At 39.5% G+C, this 16,588-nt stretch overlaps 3 protein-coding genes across 3 annotated transcripts; 2 read left to right on the plus strand and 1 right to left on the minus strand.

Moving 5' to 3' along the window:
* Positions 1–401: 401 nt before the first annotated feature.
* Positions 402–3,565, minus strand: LOC149384908 (riboflavin biosynthesis protein PYRR, chloroplastic-like). The gene is made up of 8 exons (XM_089627396.1): positions 3,116–3,565; positions 2,762–2,861; positions 2,530–2,655; positions 2,114–2,427; positions 1,423–1,785; positions 1,213–1,338; positions 717–1,126; positions 402–575 (listed from the first exon to the last, which is right to left on the minus strand). Exons 1-8 carry the CDS (start codon positions 3,563–3,565, stop codon positions 509–511), a joined length of 1,956 nt encoding a protein of 651 aa, XP_089483522.1. The 3' UTR covers positions 402–508.
* Positions 3,566–10,982: 7,417 nt separating this feature from the next.
* LOC149384909 (uncharacterized) lies at positions 10,983–12,107 on the plus strand. Its single transcript, XM_089626196.1, has one exon. It carries the CDS (start codon positions 10,983–10,985, stop codon positions 12,105–12,107), a length of 1,125 nt encoding a protein of 374 aa, XP_089482322.1.
* Positions 12,108–13,415: 1,308 nt separating this feature from the next.
* LOC149384910 (uncharacterized) lies at positions 13,416–16,000 on the plus strand. The gene is made up of 3 exons (XM_089626198.1): positions 13,416–13,523; positions 14,154–14,766; positions 15,243–16,000. Exons 1-3 carry the CDS (start codon positions 13,416–13,418, stop codon positions 15,998–16,000), a joined length of 1,479 nt encoding a protein of 492 aa, XP_089482324.1.
* The last annotated feature ends 588 nt before the right edge of the window (positions 16,001–16,588 follow it).

A 16,588-nucleotide genomic window follows, 5' to 3' on the forward strand; every position in this document is an offset into this window, starting at 1 on the left:
TTTGAGTGTGGGAGAGAATGGTATTTTTGAGACTTTAATCAATGTTAGCTATCTTTTAAAATAAATTGATAGTTCGACTACTATTTTAATCTCCCCTCTTAATAGAGGCTAGATAATAATAAATCTCCTTTGTTATATCAATTAAATTAAACAATATTTTTATACTTTATTAATTACGAATACATGAAAATTTGATTAGTAAAAGTATACTTAATTCTAGTTTAACACGTAAACTTTCTTAAGATAAGCAAAATTTGAATTTTCTTTGAGATAACATATTAGATATAATATACATACATGATTTCATTCGAGTTATAAAGTCATGTGTCGAGAAAAATAATCCGAAAAAAACCAACTCGATTATTTTTTGTTTAATTTGATTTTACGTTTTAATCGGGTAGTTTGGGTTTTAAAACTAAAAAACATATTGTATTGACTCGGGTATACATGAAAAAATCTGATTAACCCAACAAACACGGAAGTAAGAACACAATGGTCGTTATTCATTTCACTCCTCCTCTTCTGCCTCCTCCAGCCAATTGACAAATGGCTCCAGTGCCTTCACAAAAGTTTGCCTGCCAAGAGAAAACACATCCATTAACGACCCGCCAGTCAGAAGATTGAAGATTCATCAAAAATCATAACTCGTTAACACTCCTGAATATTTATTTGACACAGATAAAAAATAAATAAAAAATAGTATTATGTGCACAAACCTGCCGTTGGGGTTAGTTCCTTTGCGGAACCAGTGAAGGATGGTATCTTTAGCGAGGTCGTCATTGGTATACATAGATCGGATTATTTCGGGGAAGAGCTCCGTGAGCTTGGCATCCTCATAGCACTGCATCTGGACTGAGTATATAAGATGCAGCTGCGAACGAGTTTGAGCAGATGGTGTGGATTCACCCAGTAACTCTGATCTTAGTCGCCCCAAAAGTAAGCCCAAATAATTCAAACCTTCACCGTCCGGTCCTCCACCCCAGAATAGATCGTGCGGCGATAGATTCAGGAGAACTGATCCAACGGTTGAGAGCAGCATTGAGTTCAGATGCGGGTAAATCGAGAACTTGCATTTAAGTGCTCTGTACATGACATAAATCTTGGCACTTTCCCAGTCGGCTCTAATCTGCAAAATATATATATATATATATGGTTCCGATAGAAACAAAATGACATCACACAACGGGAATATCTCGAAGAGAAATCTCATACCAGATCTGGTCGTTCCGTTTCCATTGACCGTCCTATTTGTGCCGCTTCCTCTGGACTTTTTGCTGACTTTATGGTAATGACGCATTCTCGGGCCACGGGATCGTCGACCCCAACAAACTTGTTAGCCTAAACGGGAATAAAATAACATAATTCATGACATGAGATTCAACCAGGAGGACTTTAAGCTTTTCAAGAGACAGTTGGTACTACCTGGTAGTAATGTTCCACACTGGGCCAAGTCACGTTCTCGCCATTCTCATCAAGCATCTTAATCGGATGAGGAGAGAAGTTAGAAAAGGCACCGTACAGGTCCCACACCTTATAGAAGGCTATGATTTTTTCGTGTGGTGTGGGAGGCGGATGAATTTCGCGAGTCTCCTCGACCAAGGGAATCATTGGGGTTTGATAGGGTATGGGTTCAAGGAACCCACTAACAAGAATGTCTGGCCCAACCTGCTCGTAACAAACGTCGTTCAAACCCAACGCTTGTGACATTTCAACCATTTCCAGCTCACCTACAAGGGTCGCTGCCTTTTCACCGCCAATGATTTCCGGGGCTGCAAACGCATAAACCTAAACAAGTTTGCAGATACGAACACAAGTCATTACTTTTATTGATAAACTCCACCCAAGAGTAGTTGCTCTAACCGTCAGATCATAAGGTCTAGCCTCTCTAAAGATATCTGCCTAGCAATTCATAGTGTTTCCATTTCCCTAGCTGTTGCGGGGTCATAGTTAAAAACATATTTTTTTGAAAATCGGCTCACTACTAAATCACCAGGTATCGTAATCTTAGCGACCCACCCAAATAATATATGTAGTAATTTACTAATCTCTCCTTGGGGGTCTAACATACAATTCGATGAATAAGCTACATAAGCTTGATAAGAACCATCGATACCTTGTGTAACACTCTGGATGAAATAGCAGATGAAGCTAATGTCCCCCCACACTCCCACAGAACTGAAAGATAGCCCCGATCGCAGAAGTACTCCATCACGTTTCGAGGGTTTAAGATGTCGAATTCGACCACTTCGACTCCTTTCGAAGCAAGAAGTTTCTGGAAGCTCCTCGGCGCACCCCTTTGAGTCACGACTATGGTGGACGCTTCGGTCATGTCCCACAGATTCGCTTCCTTGGGAAGATCCAGACTCTGACTCATCACTATCCGCATCGGCATATGCCCACCTTTGTGTCTAGCTGTCAGTCTCGGATCTGATTTAATAACACATCTCGGCGCATCAATATATCTTCCCTGGTTTCATCAGCAACGATTACGAATTATATTAATGAATAGAGAAAGACCGGAAAACATACTGTCCCTTCGCACAGTATTTCCACCGACAACAACTGCATCACTTCGACCTCGTAACTCAAAAACGCGACTTCTCGATTCTTCGCTGCTTATCCAAGCCGCGTGTCCGCTACTAGATGCTATTTTTCCTGTTTGTCCCCAGTGAGAAAAAAATAAATAAATAAATAAATAACATGAAGACAACGTAGTGTATTGAGGATGTTTATATTAAATTAGATTGTACGAAAGGCACACCGTTGGGAGTCATTGCGCACTGGAGAATGGAGAATGGGATTCGAGAATTGGCTGTGCAAATCAGTGGTGCATTCACTAGAAGACACGATTTTTGAGCTTCCTGTATTCCATGTAAATTTGCAAGCAAGCAAATACCACAACTTTGTTCAACTTCTAGCAAATTAACACCTGATGCTCAACATTCAAACTAGATTACATCAACAACAATATTTGAATCTTCAGCTATGAATCATGTGATCAATCAATGAAGCAGGTAGGTCAAAAATGGAACCAAGTAATGTCTGCATATTTGTCTATATATACATAGAGAGAGAGACACACACACACACGCAGAAAGAGCTGTTCATAACATACCTCGATGACTTCGGATTTGAGGTCTTCACCGAGAACATCAACCTGAATCCCTTGAGTTCTCAAAGCGCGAATGGCCTTGCCTCGGAGATGCTTCAAAGGATGTCTAATCCCAACCACAACCCTACCGACCCCCGCTCCGGCGAGAGCGGAGACGGCAGCGGCGTCGCCGTGGCAGTCGCCGGGCTCCATGTTGAGGTAGGCCGTGGCGCCGCGGCAGGACTCGCCGGCGGCCTGGACGGCGATGACCTCGGCGGGCCTTGTGCCCTGCGCGTACAGGAATCCCTCGCCGGCGACGGCGCCGGAGGAAGCGGCTATGACACAGCCGAAGTTAGGGTGGGGGGAGGTGAGGCCGGCGGACATGTCGGCGAGCTCCGAGGCGCGGCGAATGAAGGCCGCATCGCGGGTGGCGCAGAGAGCGGGAGATGCGTAGAGGGAGGCCATAGTTGCCATGGAGGTAAAATTGAAAACAAAAATTGAAAACATGTTTGGTAAAGTGTTTTCGGAAAAAAATTTCAAAAAATTTTGAAGTTATTTTGGAAAAAAGTAAAGAAAACTGAAAACAAATAAAGGTGTTTTTGAAAAAAAATTTCTTCTCTTCTCTCCTCTTTCTCCTCATCTTCTCTTTTCATTCTTTCAAAAATAAAAATGAAAACTATACCAAACACTTTTTTCAGTTTTTTCACTTTCTCAAAAACAAAAATGAAAACTGTACCAAACAACTTTTTGAAAACAATTACAAAACAGTTTTTCAATACAACTACAAAAATTAGAAAACAGAAAACAAAAAACTTTTTGAGTTAACTACCAAACACAACCAAATGAATTTATTTTTTCTTTTGTGTTCGCGTTCTATAGTTCTTTTGGTGTTCCCACGCTACCCACTAGGCTTTACTTGTCTATGCCTTGTCAAGGTTTCAAAATACCGATTTTGACGATCTTTTGAGACTCTTGATTTACCAAAAACCTAGGATTAAAATCTCGCATCTCGCGGTCGTACCGCGCTTCTTCTTTTTTTTGGTATCTCGTCTCGTACCTTGGTATCTCGTGGTATTTGATAAACGTTCGGGTATCTCGTATCGTAGGGTATACCGCATTTCGTGGGATATACCGCCAAAAAAAAATATTCCACAAGGTATTTGAACAACTTTTAATTATAATTTTGTATAAGTTTAGGATACACAATCTATATAAATTTTAGAATAAAGTTTTCAAAATTCCAGACATGAAATTCGAAATAGAGTACAAATCAATACACATATAATATAGAGTTCTCAAGCAAAGTCACACTAAATAAAGACAACATCATCAAATTATTCAAAATACTACATAAATTCGGATTATAATAACTTCATATCAACAATCCATTCAAAATACTCAACAATCCAATCAAAAATTCATTCAAAATAATAAAAAAAAATTATATTTCAGTTTTGAACCTTACCGCGCGAGATCCGAGGGTACACGGCGAGATTTGAGCAGTTTTACACCTCCAACGTGCGAGATTCGGGGGTACATGGCGAGATCCGGCGAGATCTAGGTCCTCTTTCTCTTCTTCTTCTGCGGAAAACATGCGGAAATGGGGAAAAATTTTGCAAAAAATAACTTCACTCGGACGAGATTCGAAGGTATTATACACGCGAGATATGGCGCAAGATTTCGCGAGATTTGACCAAACTCGCGAGATATACTCGTACCTCTCTCGCACCCTTCCCAAACGCGAGATCTCGCGCGAGATACCCCCATCTCGCGCGAGATTTCAAACCTTGCTAAAAACAACAAGTCGATAGAAAATCAAATGAAAAAAATATGGAAAAGAAAATTATTATATCAAACACAAATATGTCATAATCGAATACCGTTATCGATGTCGTACCGAGACTCAAATTTTACTGGATTATCGGGAGATACCCTTGGTTTATCGGGGTATCCAGTGTAACTGATAATAAACCGTACCGATGAACTTACTGTTACCGATGTGGTTTACCGGAAAATATCGAACTTACTGAGGAGGTATTCCGTAAACAAATACATACGAGCATGTAAATATATATACATTAATAATAATATTAAAATAAATTAAAAAATATGATCCTTTAATTTAATTTGTATATCATTAATATTTGTTAGTGTTAAATTTTGATAATATCATAATACTAAGTAAGATATATATATATATATATATATATAAAAATATATATATATACTAGTTGAATAAACGCGCGATGCGCGAGTCAGCAAATTATTATTGTTTTCTTAAAAAAAAATGGGAAATAAAAATAAAGAAAATAAAATAAGTTGAAGACTTTTAGTTTTATTAAATTAAATCTAAGAAAATCGTTGTCAATGATGTTTAAAAAATAAAAAATAAAAAGTAGAAAAAAACTCTTTTATGATTCAAAAGTTTTTAAAATACTGCATGTTTTCCTATCTGTCAGATTTCTTATAAGCATTATGGGCAAAAAAAATTTAGGTAAGTAAAAGTTGAAGTTAAATTTTGATAAAATAAATTAAAAAATATATATATAAAGAAATAGAAAGAAAAAAATTCTTATATTTATATTAATAATAAATATTGTTATGTTAAATTCGAAAAGTGTATTATACATCAAACAATAAAATATAAAATCTACGTGTAATATTAATACCACATAGTTTTTTCAAGAATATATATATATATATATATATATATATATATAATAATAATAATAATAATAATAATAATAATAACATATAGTAAAAAGAAGAAGAAGAAGAAGCACAATAAAAAGAAGAAGAAGAAGCACAAAAAAAAAAAAAAAAAAACCCGCCACGTGGCGCCATCTAGCGGGACCATGTGGTGGTCATAGAATGCATGTAGGGGGGACGTATGTAATTGGTATAGTATAATATAGTATTAGTAATTATGATTATAATATACATAAAAAAATTATACAAAATATATTAATGAAAGAGGGAGAAAAAAAATAAATAAAAAAGATATACAAAATATATTGATGAGAGAGGGAAAAAAATTTAAGGTCGTGAAAAAAAAAGGATAATGTATGTTATTGATACAATATAATATAGTATTAGTAATTATGATTATAATATACATAAAAAAAATTATACAAAATATATTGATGATAGAGGGAGAAAAAAATATAAATAAAAAATATACAAAATATATTGATGAGAGAGGGGACAAAAAAAAAAAATTAAAGTCGCCGCCTGACAGCGCCACGTGACGGAACCAGAATGAAAGTTGAAGAGACATTGCCTCTTATTACTATGTTATGGATAAATAAAAAATATATTGATGAGAGAGGGGAAAAAATAGGATAATGTATGTTATCGATATAATATAATATTAGCGATTATGATTATAATATACATAAAAAAATTATACAAAATATATTGATGAAAGAGATAGAAAAAAAATATAAATAAAAAAGATACAAAATATATTGATGAGAGGGGAAAAAAAAATTTCAAAGTCAAGAAAAAAAATATAAAAGCCGGGGGAAAGAAAAGAAAAAAATATATAAAAAAAGTTAAATTCTGAAAAAAAAAAAAAAAAAAAAAAAAAAAAAAAGAGTTAAAAGCCGGAAGGAAAAAAAACGGAAGATATAAAAAGGGCCGCCACGTGTAGCATCCTGGAGGCGCTACGTGGCGGCCATATGATAAAGATGGAAGAGGCTTTGCCTATTCTATCTATGTTAATGGATGAAGGTCACAAAAAAATTTGACTAAAATAGTGTCACGTGTCGCCCATACAAGCAATCACGTGTCAATGCGTAGATGAAAGTTGAAGGAGCCTAGCTCCTTATTATATATGTTATGGAGGATTATGGATATATGTTAGAGATTGTAATTAACTACGCCACTTTAAACATATGATTTTGGATCTAGTCTATGTCTGACAATTTTTAGGGATTTAGCCAAACGACTTATGTGACAATAATTAAGGTCTGATTTACCCTAATTTATTAATAAATTCGTCACTGTCTCTCTCCTATTTTTTTCAAATAATTTTTTTTTACATCAAAACTTCAAAAATTCGTATCTTTCTCATACGAACTCGAAATTGAGTGATTTCAGATCCTACCAATTCGTGGCGTCGAAATCTTCAAAAATTTCCATTGTGTTTCATGAAAATTATATTTATGTCGATAATTTCAAAAAAATTCAGTTATTTCCATATTTAAGGTAGTAACATGATTTTTCTACATCTATGGTATTAAACATGATTTTTCATCAAACACAATGGATCTATTTTTGAAGATCTCGTCATCACGAATCCGTAGGATTTGGAATCACTCAATTTCGAGTTCATACGAGATATATATGGTTTTTCGAAGTTTTTACGTAAAAAAAGCGTAAGAAAAAAGTAGGAGAGAGAAAATGACGAATTTGTTAATAAATAAGGGCAAATCATACCTTAATTATTGTCACATAAATTTGTTGGCTATTTCCCTAAAAGTTGTGAAACATAGGATAAAAACAAATTTCATAGTTTCATTTTGACTATTTTGCTACACTGCCCTATATGTTATAGATTATATATGTCATGGATTACTATTATATTAATTATATGAGAATTTGTCAATTTTATAAAATTAAAATTAGTAAAATTGTTGTCATATATTTTTAACAAATAATAAAATTACAAAATGTTAAAAGAAAACTCTATAAAAACAAACACTCTATTGTCTTGATGATTCATTGATTTAAAATCTATTGCATAATTTCTCATTATATCAAAAATTTTAAAAGTGTTATGGACCAAATTTTTTATCAACTAAAACAAATTGAAATTAAATTTTGATATTTTTTTAAGTTAAAGACAAAATAAAATATTAAATAAAAAAGTAGCTTATATTTATATTCAGATTGTATGATTGTTACATAAACAAATTACAAAAATGTATTAGATATTGAATAGTAACATATAAATCTATACATAATACGACATACCTTTTCCAAATAGATAATAACTTATACCAATATTGATTAAAATAATATATGTTATTCTAATATATACCATGATAATATAGTAAAATATATTTTATAGTAATAATTGTTATTTTTTATTATGTACATATACGTGATATAGTAATATAAATATCAATAGTAATTATTATTATGAGATACATATAGTAATAATAATAATAATAAGGTATACTAATGTTGATTGAAATAATATATGTTAGTATGCTTCTTCTTTTTTTTTTTAAGAAAAAAATATATTGTTTTATTTGTAATGTGTAAAGGTATGTGATACCAGTAAAATATTTTATAGTAATCAATACTATAATATACATATATATATATATAGAGAGAGAGAGAGAGAGAGAGAGAGAGAGAGAGAGAGAGAGAGAGAGTACCGTGGAATAGAAAGAAAGAAAAAGAGAGAGAAGAGAAGATGACGCAAGAAAGAGAAGAAGAGAAGAAAAAAAAATATGCCACGTGTCAGAGAGAGAGTAACGTGGGAAAGAAAGAAAGAAAAAAAGAGAGAAGAGAAGATGGCGCAAGAAAGAAGAGAAGAAGAGAGAAAAAAAAAAATGCCACGTGTAATATGTTGGAATTGGTCTTGCTTCTTATTATCTATGTTATGGATATATATATTATATATTAATATATATATATATATATATATATAATATGTTGTTCTATGTTAATATGTTCGGCTAGAGAGTCCAAGTAAAATTTGCCTTATATATAATATAATAGTGAAATGATATATGCGGGTGTGTGTTATATAATATAAAGCATGATATAATATATATATATATATATATATATATATATTTATCGAATACTATATAATATAATATATTAGCTTTGGTCTAGTCAGTTGCTTTTATAACCACAAGACACGCGCATAAGTGCACATAAGCCACAATCAATCACATATCAAGGACAAATATAAATATTTTACTTTTTTTTCCAAAAAGCCTTTTCAGCTTTCACTTCTTTTTCTTCACACACACATACACACTCTCTCTCTCTCTCTCTCTCTCTCTCTCTCTCTCTCTCTCTCTCTCTCTCTCTCCTCCGATAATTTATCTCTTCTGTTGCTTCGTCTTCTTCCCTAACTCAGGAACCAGTCAAACTCAAAAAACAAAAACAAAAGCAATTTTTTTTACAATCTTCTTCTCTACTATTTCTCCACATATGGGATTCGCCGGTACATAGTGAAGATTCACCTACATCATGCCGGAAAATGCACAAAACCAGCGGGAACTGGCGAGAAAGCGTGAAGATCCTTAAGCGAAATGACGAGAAACGTAACCCTAGATTTCGGCGTGAAGGGAAAAATGAGCTCGAGTTTCGTTTATATACCCCGATTTTTGTTTAAAATTACACTGAATCACGCCGGTTCTTCTGAATCGAGAATCGGGTCACTTGCCGTCCGGTTCCCAGCGGTTCTCAGGGAATTTACTGGTTTTGTTCAGAACCGTGTCGGGACCCTTCTGAACCCGAGTTTCGGACGGGAACCGGACGGGAACCCCGAGATTTTAATCCCCGCTTAAACTCACACCATAAAATATATAAAAGATGGAAATAATAATCATATTTAGGATTTAGTAATATCCACATGTGTAATACGTATTTATATGTATTGGTATTTGTGGGGGTATAAAAATTCAAATAATCAATATTATTTCGTATAGGCTTTGGCCCGACTAAAGCCCACAATCCAGTTGTAGACCGGCCCACAAAATCGATCATGGACCTAGTCCGCTCTCGGCAGATCGGCCCAAGTCCAGCAATACTCTCTGGGCCAATGAAGAACTCCAGCTCGGCCACGTCTTCCTGGTCAGAAGGATCGGTCAATCAAAGAGCAAACCACGCCGCGAAGACCGGATCTCAGACGACTTCAGCCTTGGCGAGGAGTGTGGATCGAAGAACACGCGTCTTCGGCCAGAAGGTTCCATCTCGCCTATAAATAGAAGAGGAGATGACGATTTTCACACACACAAGCTCTCAGTCTCAGTTTCCAATTAATATTTCCTTTGTATTCTTATATTTGTGATCGTGAGCTCGACCTGTTGAGTTCGTCACCTCGTCCCGTTGTAACCTCCTCTAAATTAATAAAATTAATTAATATTCATATATTATTATAGTTCTTTATTATTAAATTGTTTCTTATACGACGTCTTTCTACACCCTTTCAAAATATTTTATCATTTCACCTTTTATTTGTGATTGTTGATCGATCCAAAAATCGACATCAACAATTTGGCGCCGTCTGTGGGAAAATTCAGAAAGACCAATCTCGGAAGAAGCAGTTCGTAAAAAGAAAAATTTTATCATGTCTTCCACTCCGACTCATTACGAATCCGGAGAAGAGATCCCTCCGGGGATCAGGGCAATCCTGGATATGCTGACCAAAAAGATTGATGAGCAAGCCGAGACCAACCGTGCTCTTAATGACCGGTTGAATACTCTCTCGACTCCTCAAAACACCCCGGATCCTCAAGTGGGATCCGGAGATATGACCGCCTCTGAGTCAGCTCGCCAAGCAACCTCAGTTGTGCAAACAAGTCGAGCTATCCCTCCCGGAGTCCGTCTGGATTTCTCTGGGATACAGGTCGCCCGAGGAACAGTCCAGTCTCCCATCACAAGCTTTTAGCTTGGGGGGGGCTGCTGGCGAGGTCGCGACAGAAGTCACGATCGATCCTTTCGAACTCCCTCCGCCTCCGCTCGGGGGAGCACCTTCCGGACCTTTCCCGACTGATTCGGGACCTCGCCCTCATGCGATCTACCAAACATTCACCCCCAGCGTTTTGGCGGGATGAATTAGACCCGTCAGGGCCCGGTAAGTGCAACCGCAGTCAGTCCGGCACAATCGAGACCTCACCTCTTTCGTGGTGACGAACCCAGTATGACCGAACTGGACAGGTTCAAGGAATCCATAACGGCCGAGCTGAGAGCTGTTCGTTCAGAATTTCATTCTGCGACCAGTTCGGCTCCCGAGATAGATCGTCTCGTAGAAGAAACGAGGCGAACTCCTTTCGCCAGAAACATCACTGAAGTGCAACTGGGAGATATCGGAAAGGTTCGCCTTCCACGGTACAATGGCACCTCAAGTCCGAAAGCTTTCATATTGTCCTTCAGAGTCGCAATGGGACGGGTTATGCTATGTGAAAGAGAATTAGAGGCAGGATACTGTCAACTATTCGCTGAAAGCTTGTCCGGACCCGCCTTGGAATGGTTCTCCAAACTCGAACAAAAATCCATTGATGGTTTCGATAAGCTATCAGCCGCATTCCTGAAACATTATTCGATGTTCGTGGAAGACGATCTGACCATAGCGGACTTATGGGGAATCCAACAGAGAGAGAGCGAATCTTTAAAGGATTTCATGTTTCGTTACAAGGACGTACTCTCGAAAATCTCTAACGTATGCCACGAGTCTGCCATAACCTCTCTGAGGAACGGATTAAGGCACGACTCAAAGCTGAAACTGGAGATGACTGTTAACCGCCCCCTCACACTAGAGGATGCAATTCATAAGGCCGTGAATTACGCAAAGGCCGAAGAAGAATTTGCTTCTTACGAGAGGCAACGCGCGGCCGAAAAGAAACCATCCTCCAATACTTGGATGAGGCCCGTAAACACTGGGAATAACCCTCGAAGGACTAATCCCCACGACGCTGTACCTCACGCCAAAAAGCAACACGCCCCTCCTAATTATATGCTCAATGTCAGTGATGACATTAAGGAGGGAGGCCCCCAGGCTAAGAAATGGACGCGGGACCCCAATGCGTATTGCAGTTTCCACAAGGCTAAAGGCCACGACACGGTCAACTGCGAAACCATGCGTAAGGCTTTAGCCGAGAAATACGCGAATGGGGAACTAAAAGATGTTGATCTAAAACCCCCGCCAAAGAAGAAAGTCTTCAATAACAACAACAGGGGAAAGGGGCAACCCCTCCCCCAAGAGAGTGAGACCCGAGGAGGAAGGGGAACCAAACTCCCCGCTGACTGTCGCAAAACACAGAGTTGACTTCATAATGGGGCTCAAAATTTTGCAACGAAACGGTTAACTCCATCAAAACACATCAACGACGATTGAGTAACCAAACAACCAAAATCAGATTAGAACAAGATGTTCAAATCTCGTTCTCCGAAAAAGAAGCAATTGGGACAACCGAACCACACGACGATGCACTCGTGATCACGATCGACGTGTCTAACTGTGAGGTTGCGAGAGTTCTAATCGATGGTGGCAGCTCTGTAGATCTTATTTTCAAGGATACCCTGGCAAGGATGGGAATCGATGAAGACGAGATTGAAAGAGAACGAACCCATTTAACAGGTTTCAATGGGTCCACTACTCCATCCTTGGGAACAATCAGGTTGCCCGTAAAAACACATGGAATCAACAAAATAGTAGAGTTTCAAGTACTAGACTGTCTCTCCCACGACAACATTATCTTGGGAAGACCATGGATACATATGATGAGGGTTGTGCCTTCAACCTTTCATCAATGTATTCGTTTCCCTACGCCTGAGGGAACAGGAGAGATCCGAGGTAATCAAGCAACCTCCCGCAGTTGCTATCTCACTAGCCACAAACATTGTGCCAAGACAATTAAAGAAGAGCAATAGCAATTAATGAACATGGAGTCGGCCGAGAGTGTTTCCGCACTAGAGGACCCCGACTCCCTTGATGCGCCAAGCACTGAGTTGACGGTCTAAGTACAGCTCGATGGCTCCGATCCTTCCAAGTGCGTAGGAATCGGAACTAAGCTTAAAGGTGGCATCAGACGAGAACTGATCTGTTTCTTAAAACGAAACAAATCCACCTTCGCCTGGTCAACCGAAGATATGCCAGGAATAAGCATCGACGTCACGTCTCACCAACTTAACGTCGATCCCAGTTTTAAACCGATAAAACAAAAAAGATGAAAGCTCGGTCCCGACAGGGCACGGGTAGTCAACGACGAAGTCGAAAGACTGCTCAGTGCAGATTCAATCCGCGAAAAGAAATACCCGGATTGGCTGGCAAACACTGTCGTCGTAAAGAAAAAAAAATGGAAAATGGAGGGTATGCGTCGATTTCACCGATCTAAATAAAGCATGCCCCAAAGACAGCTTCCCGTTGCCTCACATCGACCAGCTAGTCGAAGCGACCGCGGGGCATAAAATACTCTCATTCATGGACGCATTCTCAGGATATAACCAAATCCTGATGCATCCGGATGACCAAGAAAAAACAGCTTTCATCACCGACCGAGGCACGTATTGCTATAAGGTCATGCCCTTTGGACTAAACAACGCTGGCGCCACCTATCAAAGGTTAGTCAACGAAATGTTCAAGGAAAAGATAGGGAAGACGATGGAAGTGTATATCGACGATATGCTAGTAAAATCCCTAAGGGAGAACAACCACATAGGGCATTTGGAGGAATGTTTCGAGGTACTGAATAAATATAAAATGAAACTCAATCCCACCAAATGTTCGTTCGGAGTATCATCCGGCAAGTTCCTGGGGTATTTAGTTACCCAACGAGGAATTGAGGCCAACCCGGATCAATTACACGCCTTACGAGAGATGCCTTCGCCCCGTAATAGGCGAGAAGTTCAAAGGTTGACGGGACGCATCGCTGCCCTCAACCGCTTCATCTCTCGGTCGACAGATAAATGTCTTCCTTTCTATCGGCTCCTTAAAGGAAACAAGAAGCTCGAATGGGACGACAAATGCAAAGAGGCGTTCTAAAAATTGAAAGAGTATCTATCGACACCCCCAATCCTGGCAAAACCCGTCGCGGGGGAGCCACTCTATCTATACGTCACAGTGTCTCAAGCGGCAGTTAGTGGAGTACTCGCCAGAGAAGAGCAAGGAGACCAACGACCAATCTTTTATACAAGCAAGTCGTTAGTCGATGATGAAACTCGATATCCTATTATGGAGAAACTGGCCTTGGCCGTCGTTTCCGCCGCGTGAAAACTTCGACCATACTTCCAGTCTCACACCATAATAGTAATGACATCACATCCGCTCAGAAGTTTCCTATATAGCCTTAATCAATCAGGATGATTAACCAAGTGGGCCGTGGAGCTGAGCGAATACGATATCGAGTACCGAGTGAAGACATCCGCAAAATCGCAAGTTTTAGCGGATTTCATCATCGAACTCCCGAGAGAAAGTCCCACCGTGACCGAAGTCGAAGGCACCTGGACACTTAAAGTGGACGGGGCATCATCAAAGCAAGGGGCTGGAGTAGGTATACACCTAACCTCCCCTCACGGTGAGACTATAGAACAGTCATTTAGGCTTGACTTCGTCGCATCAAACAACGAAGCCGAGTACGAAGCACTAGTCGCCGGACTTAGGTTGGCCACTGCAGTTGGATCAAAGACAGTGGAAGCTTTCTGCGACTCCCAACTCGTAGCAAACCAATACTCCGGGGAATACGAGACTAGGGATGAGCGAATGGAAGCTTGCCTAAAAATCCTAAAAGAACTAACAAAAAACTTTGAAGAATTCTCCCTGACAAGGATCCCTCGAGGCGAGAATACTTCGGCCGACGCATTGGCTGCCCTAGCGTCTACCTCGGATCCGGGCCTCAGGAGGATTATACCAGTCGAAACAATCAAACAACCTTCTATTGCCACGACATTCGCCGTTGTCATAACAATAGAAGGGGGGATTGGAGAGAGTAAATACTACATTACATCACGACTGGTACGGTCTCATCCGATAAGATGGCAAAACGCAAGCTCGTGCTGAGAAGCGCGAGATTTTGCATCATAGATGGAAGCCTGTTTAAAAGAAGTTTCGCAGGACCCTACCTCAAGTGCGTCGGGAAGGAGGAGTCTAGACGAATCCTGGAAGACGTACACGAAGGGGAATGCGGAAATCACGCAGGCGGACGAGCGCTTGCCATCAAAATAAAGAGGCAAGGCTACTTTTGGCCGACCATGCTGGCAGACTGCTAGGCGCACTCGCGCCGCTGCGATCAATGTCAACGCCACGCCCCAAACATAAAAAGACCCATGGAAGAATTGTCATCTATCTCGGCGCCATACCCATTCATGAAATGGTCTATGGACATTGTGGGACCAATGTCGGTCGCCCCTGGCGGGTTAAGATTTCTGTTAATCTGAACATACTATTTTTCTAAATGGGTGGAAGCTGGCGCCTTCATCTTGATAAAGGACGTCGACGTCACAACATTCATCTGGAAAAATATAATCCGTCGACATGGAACTCCCTACGAGATCACAACAGACAACGGATCGCAATTCATATCGAAAAAGTTTAGAAAGTTTTTCTTCCATAACAACATTGAGGTAAGAATGTCGACACCACGATATCCTCAAGGAAATGGGCACGCGGAAGCAACAAATAAGACCATTGTTGACTCCATAAGGAAAATACTCGACGCCAAGAAAGGGCGGTGGGCAGAAGAACTGCCAGGCGTGCTATGGGCATACCGAACCAGCCCGCGAAGGCCGACAGGGGAAACTCCGTTTTCCCTCGTCCATGGAGTCGAATCTGTCATCCCAATTGAGCATCAGGTGCAAACCCTTAGGGTAAAATACGCACCTGAGGATGAGCCAAAAAATGACAAAGCTCTATGCGATGCCTTAGACCTAGTGGAGGAAAAGCGAGATTCAGCCCTATCACGGTTATCCCGTTATAGGCAATCCATCGCTAGATTCTACAACAAGGATGTCAATACAAGAAGATTCGATGTAGGGGACTTGGTCCTCCGAAAAATCTTCCAAAATACTGCTGAGGCAAACGTCGGAAAACTCGGGGCAAAATGGGAAGGCCCCTATAGGGTCACCAGAGTGACCTATCCCGGCGTTTATGAACTTGAAACACTCAACGGAATCCAGGTTTTAAGATCATGGAACGTCTCGAACCTAAAAAAATACTACTGTTGAAACCAGTAAGAATTGAACTACGTCCGACTTGATCCCTGCATAAGGGTACGTAGGCAGCCTCTTACCACAAAGGCACAGTCCCCCCACCTTCTTGAGCCACGGAGCTCGCACCTCGGCCAATGACCCCGACCTCGGACTAGGCTAGCAGTGCAAACGCCTCACGACGACTCTGGCGAGAGCCGACATCTCACAGCGTCATCAAAGATCGCACCCACGTGGTTCGACCTCGTCCGAAAATATTAAGGGAAACTTTTTAGGTCCACGACGATCTAAAGACTTAAAATTTTCACCAAATTTGATTACGGACTTCGGCTTCAAATCTATAAGGGAAATGCTTCGGACAGGCGATAGTCCGAACAACTTAACAGATTTTGAACCACGAACCAATTCATAACCTCAGCCTAAGGGAAACTTTTTAGTTCTTTAAGCGATCTAAAAGACTTAGCGAATCATTTGAAACTTTAAGGGAAACATTTTAGGCCGAATACAAGCGACCTAAAAGACTTGAACATATTATACTGACCTGAGCCGCCTCAGGAGCAAACAAAATAATGATATTCAGATCGACAGAACAGACTGAATAAAAGA

This window comes from Urtica dioica, chromosome 9 (genome assembly GCF_054948205.1).
Source record: "Urtica dioica subsp. dioica isolate 48M chromosome 9, U.dioica_male_clone48M_v1_H2, whole genome shotgun sequence".
NCBI lineage: Eukaryota > Viridiplantae > Streptophyta > Magnoliopsida > Rosales > Urticaceae > Urtica > Urtica dioica.

Coding starts and splice junctions, on each gene's coding strand:
- LOC149384908 (XM_089627396.1), bottom strand. CDS start 3,565: ATGGCAACTATGGCCTCCCTCTACGCATCTCCCGCTCTCTGCGCCACC. Junction 2,428..2,529: donor AAATACTGTGCGAAGGGACA/GTATGTTTTCCG, acceptor TTATTAAATCAG/ATCCGAGACTGACAGCTAGA. Junction 576..716: donor GGAACTAACCCCAACGGCAG/GTTTGTGCACAT, acceptor TTCTCTTGGCAG/GCAAACTTTTGTGAAGGCAC.
- LOC149384909 (XM_089626196.1), top strand. CDS start 10,983: ATGACCGAACTGGACAGGTTCAAGGAATCCATAACGGCCGAGCTGAGA.
- LOC149384910 (XM_089626198.1), top strand. CDS start 13,416: ATGTTCAAGGAAAAGATAGGGAAGACGATGGAAGTGTATATCGACGAT. Junction 13,524..14,153: donor ATTTGGAGGAATGTTTCGAG/GTACTGAATAAA, acceptor TGATTAACCAAG/TGGGCCGTGGAGCTGAGCGA. Junction 14,767..15,242: donor AGAAGGGGGGATTGGAGAGA/GTAAATACTACA, acceptor AATGGGTGGAAG/CTGGCGCCTTCATCTTGATA.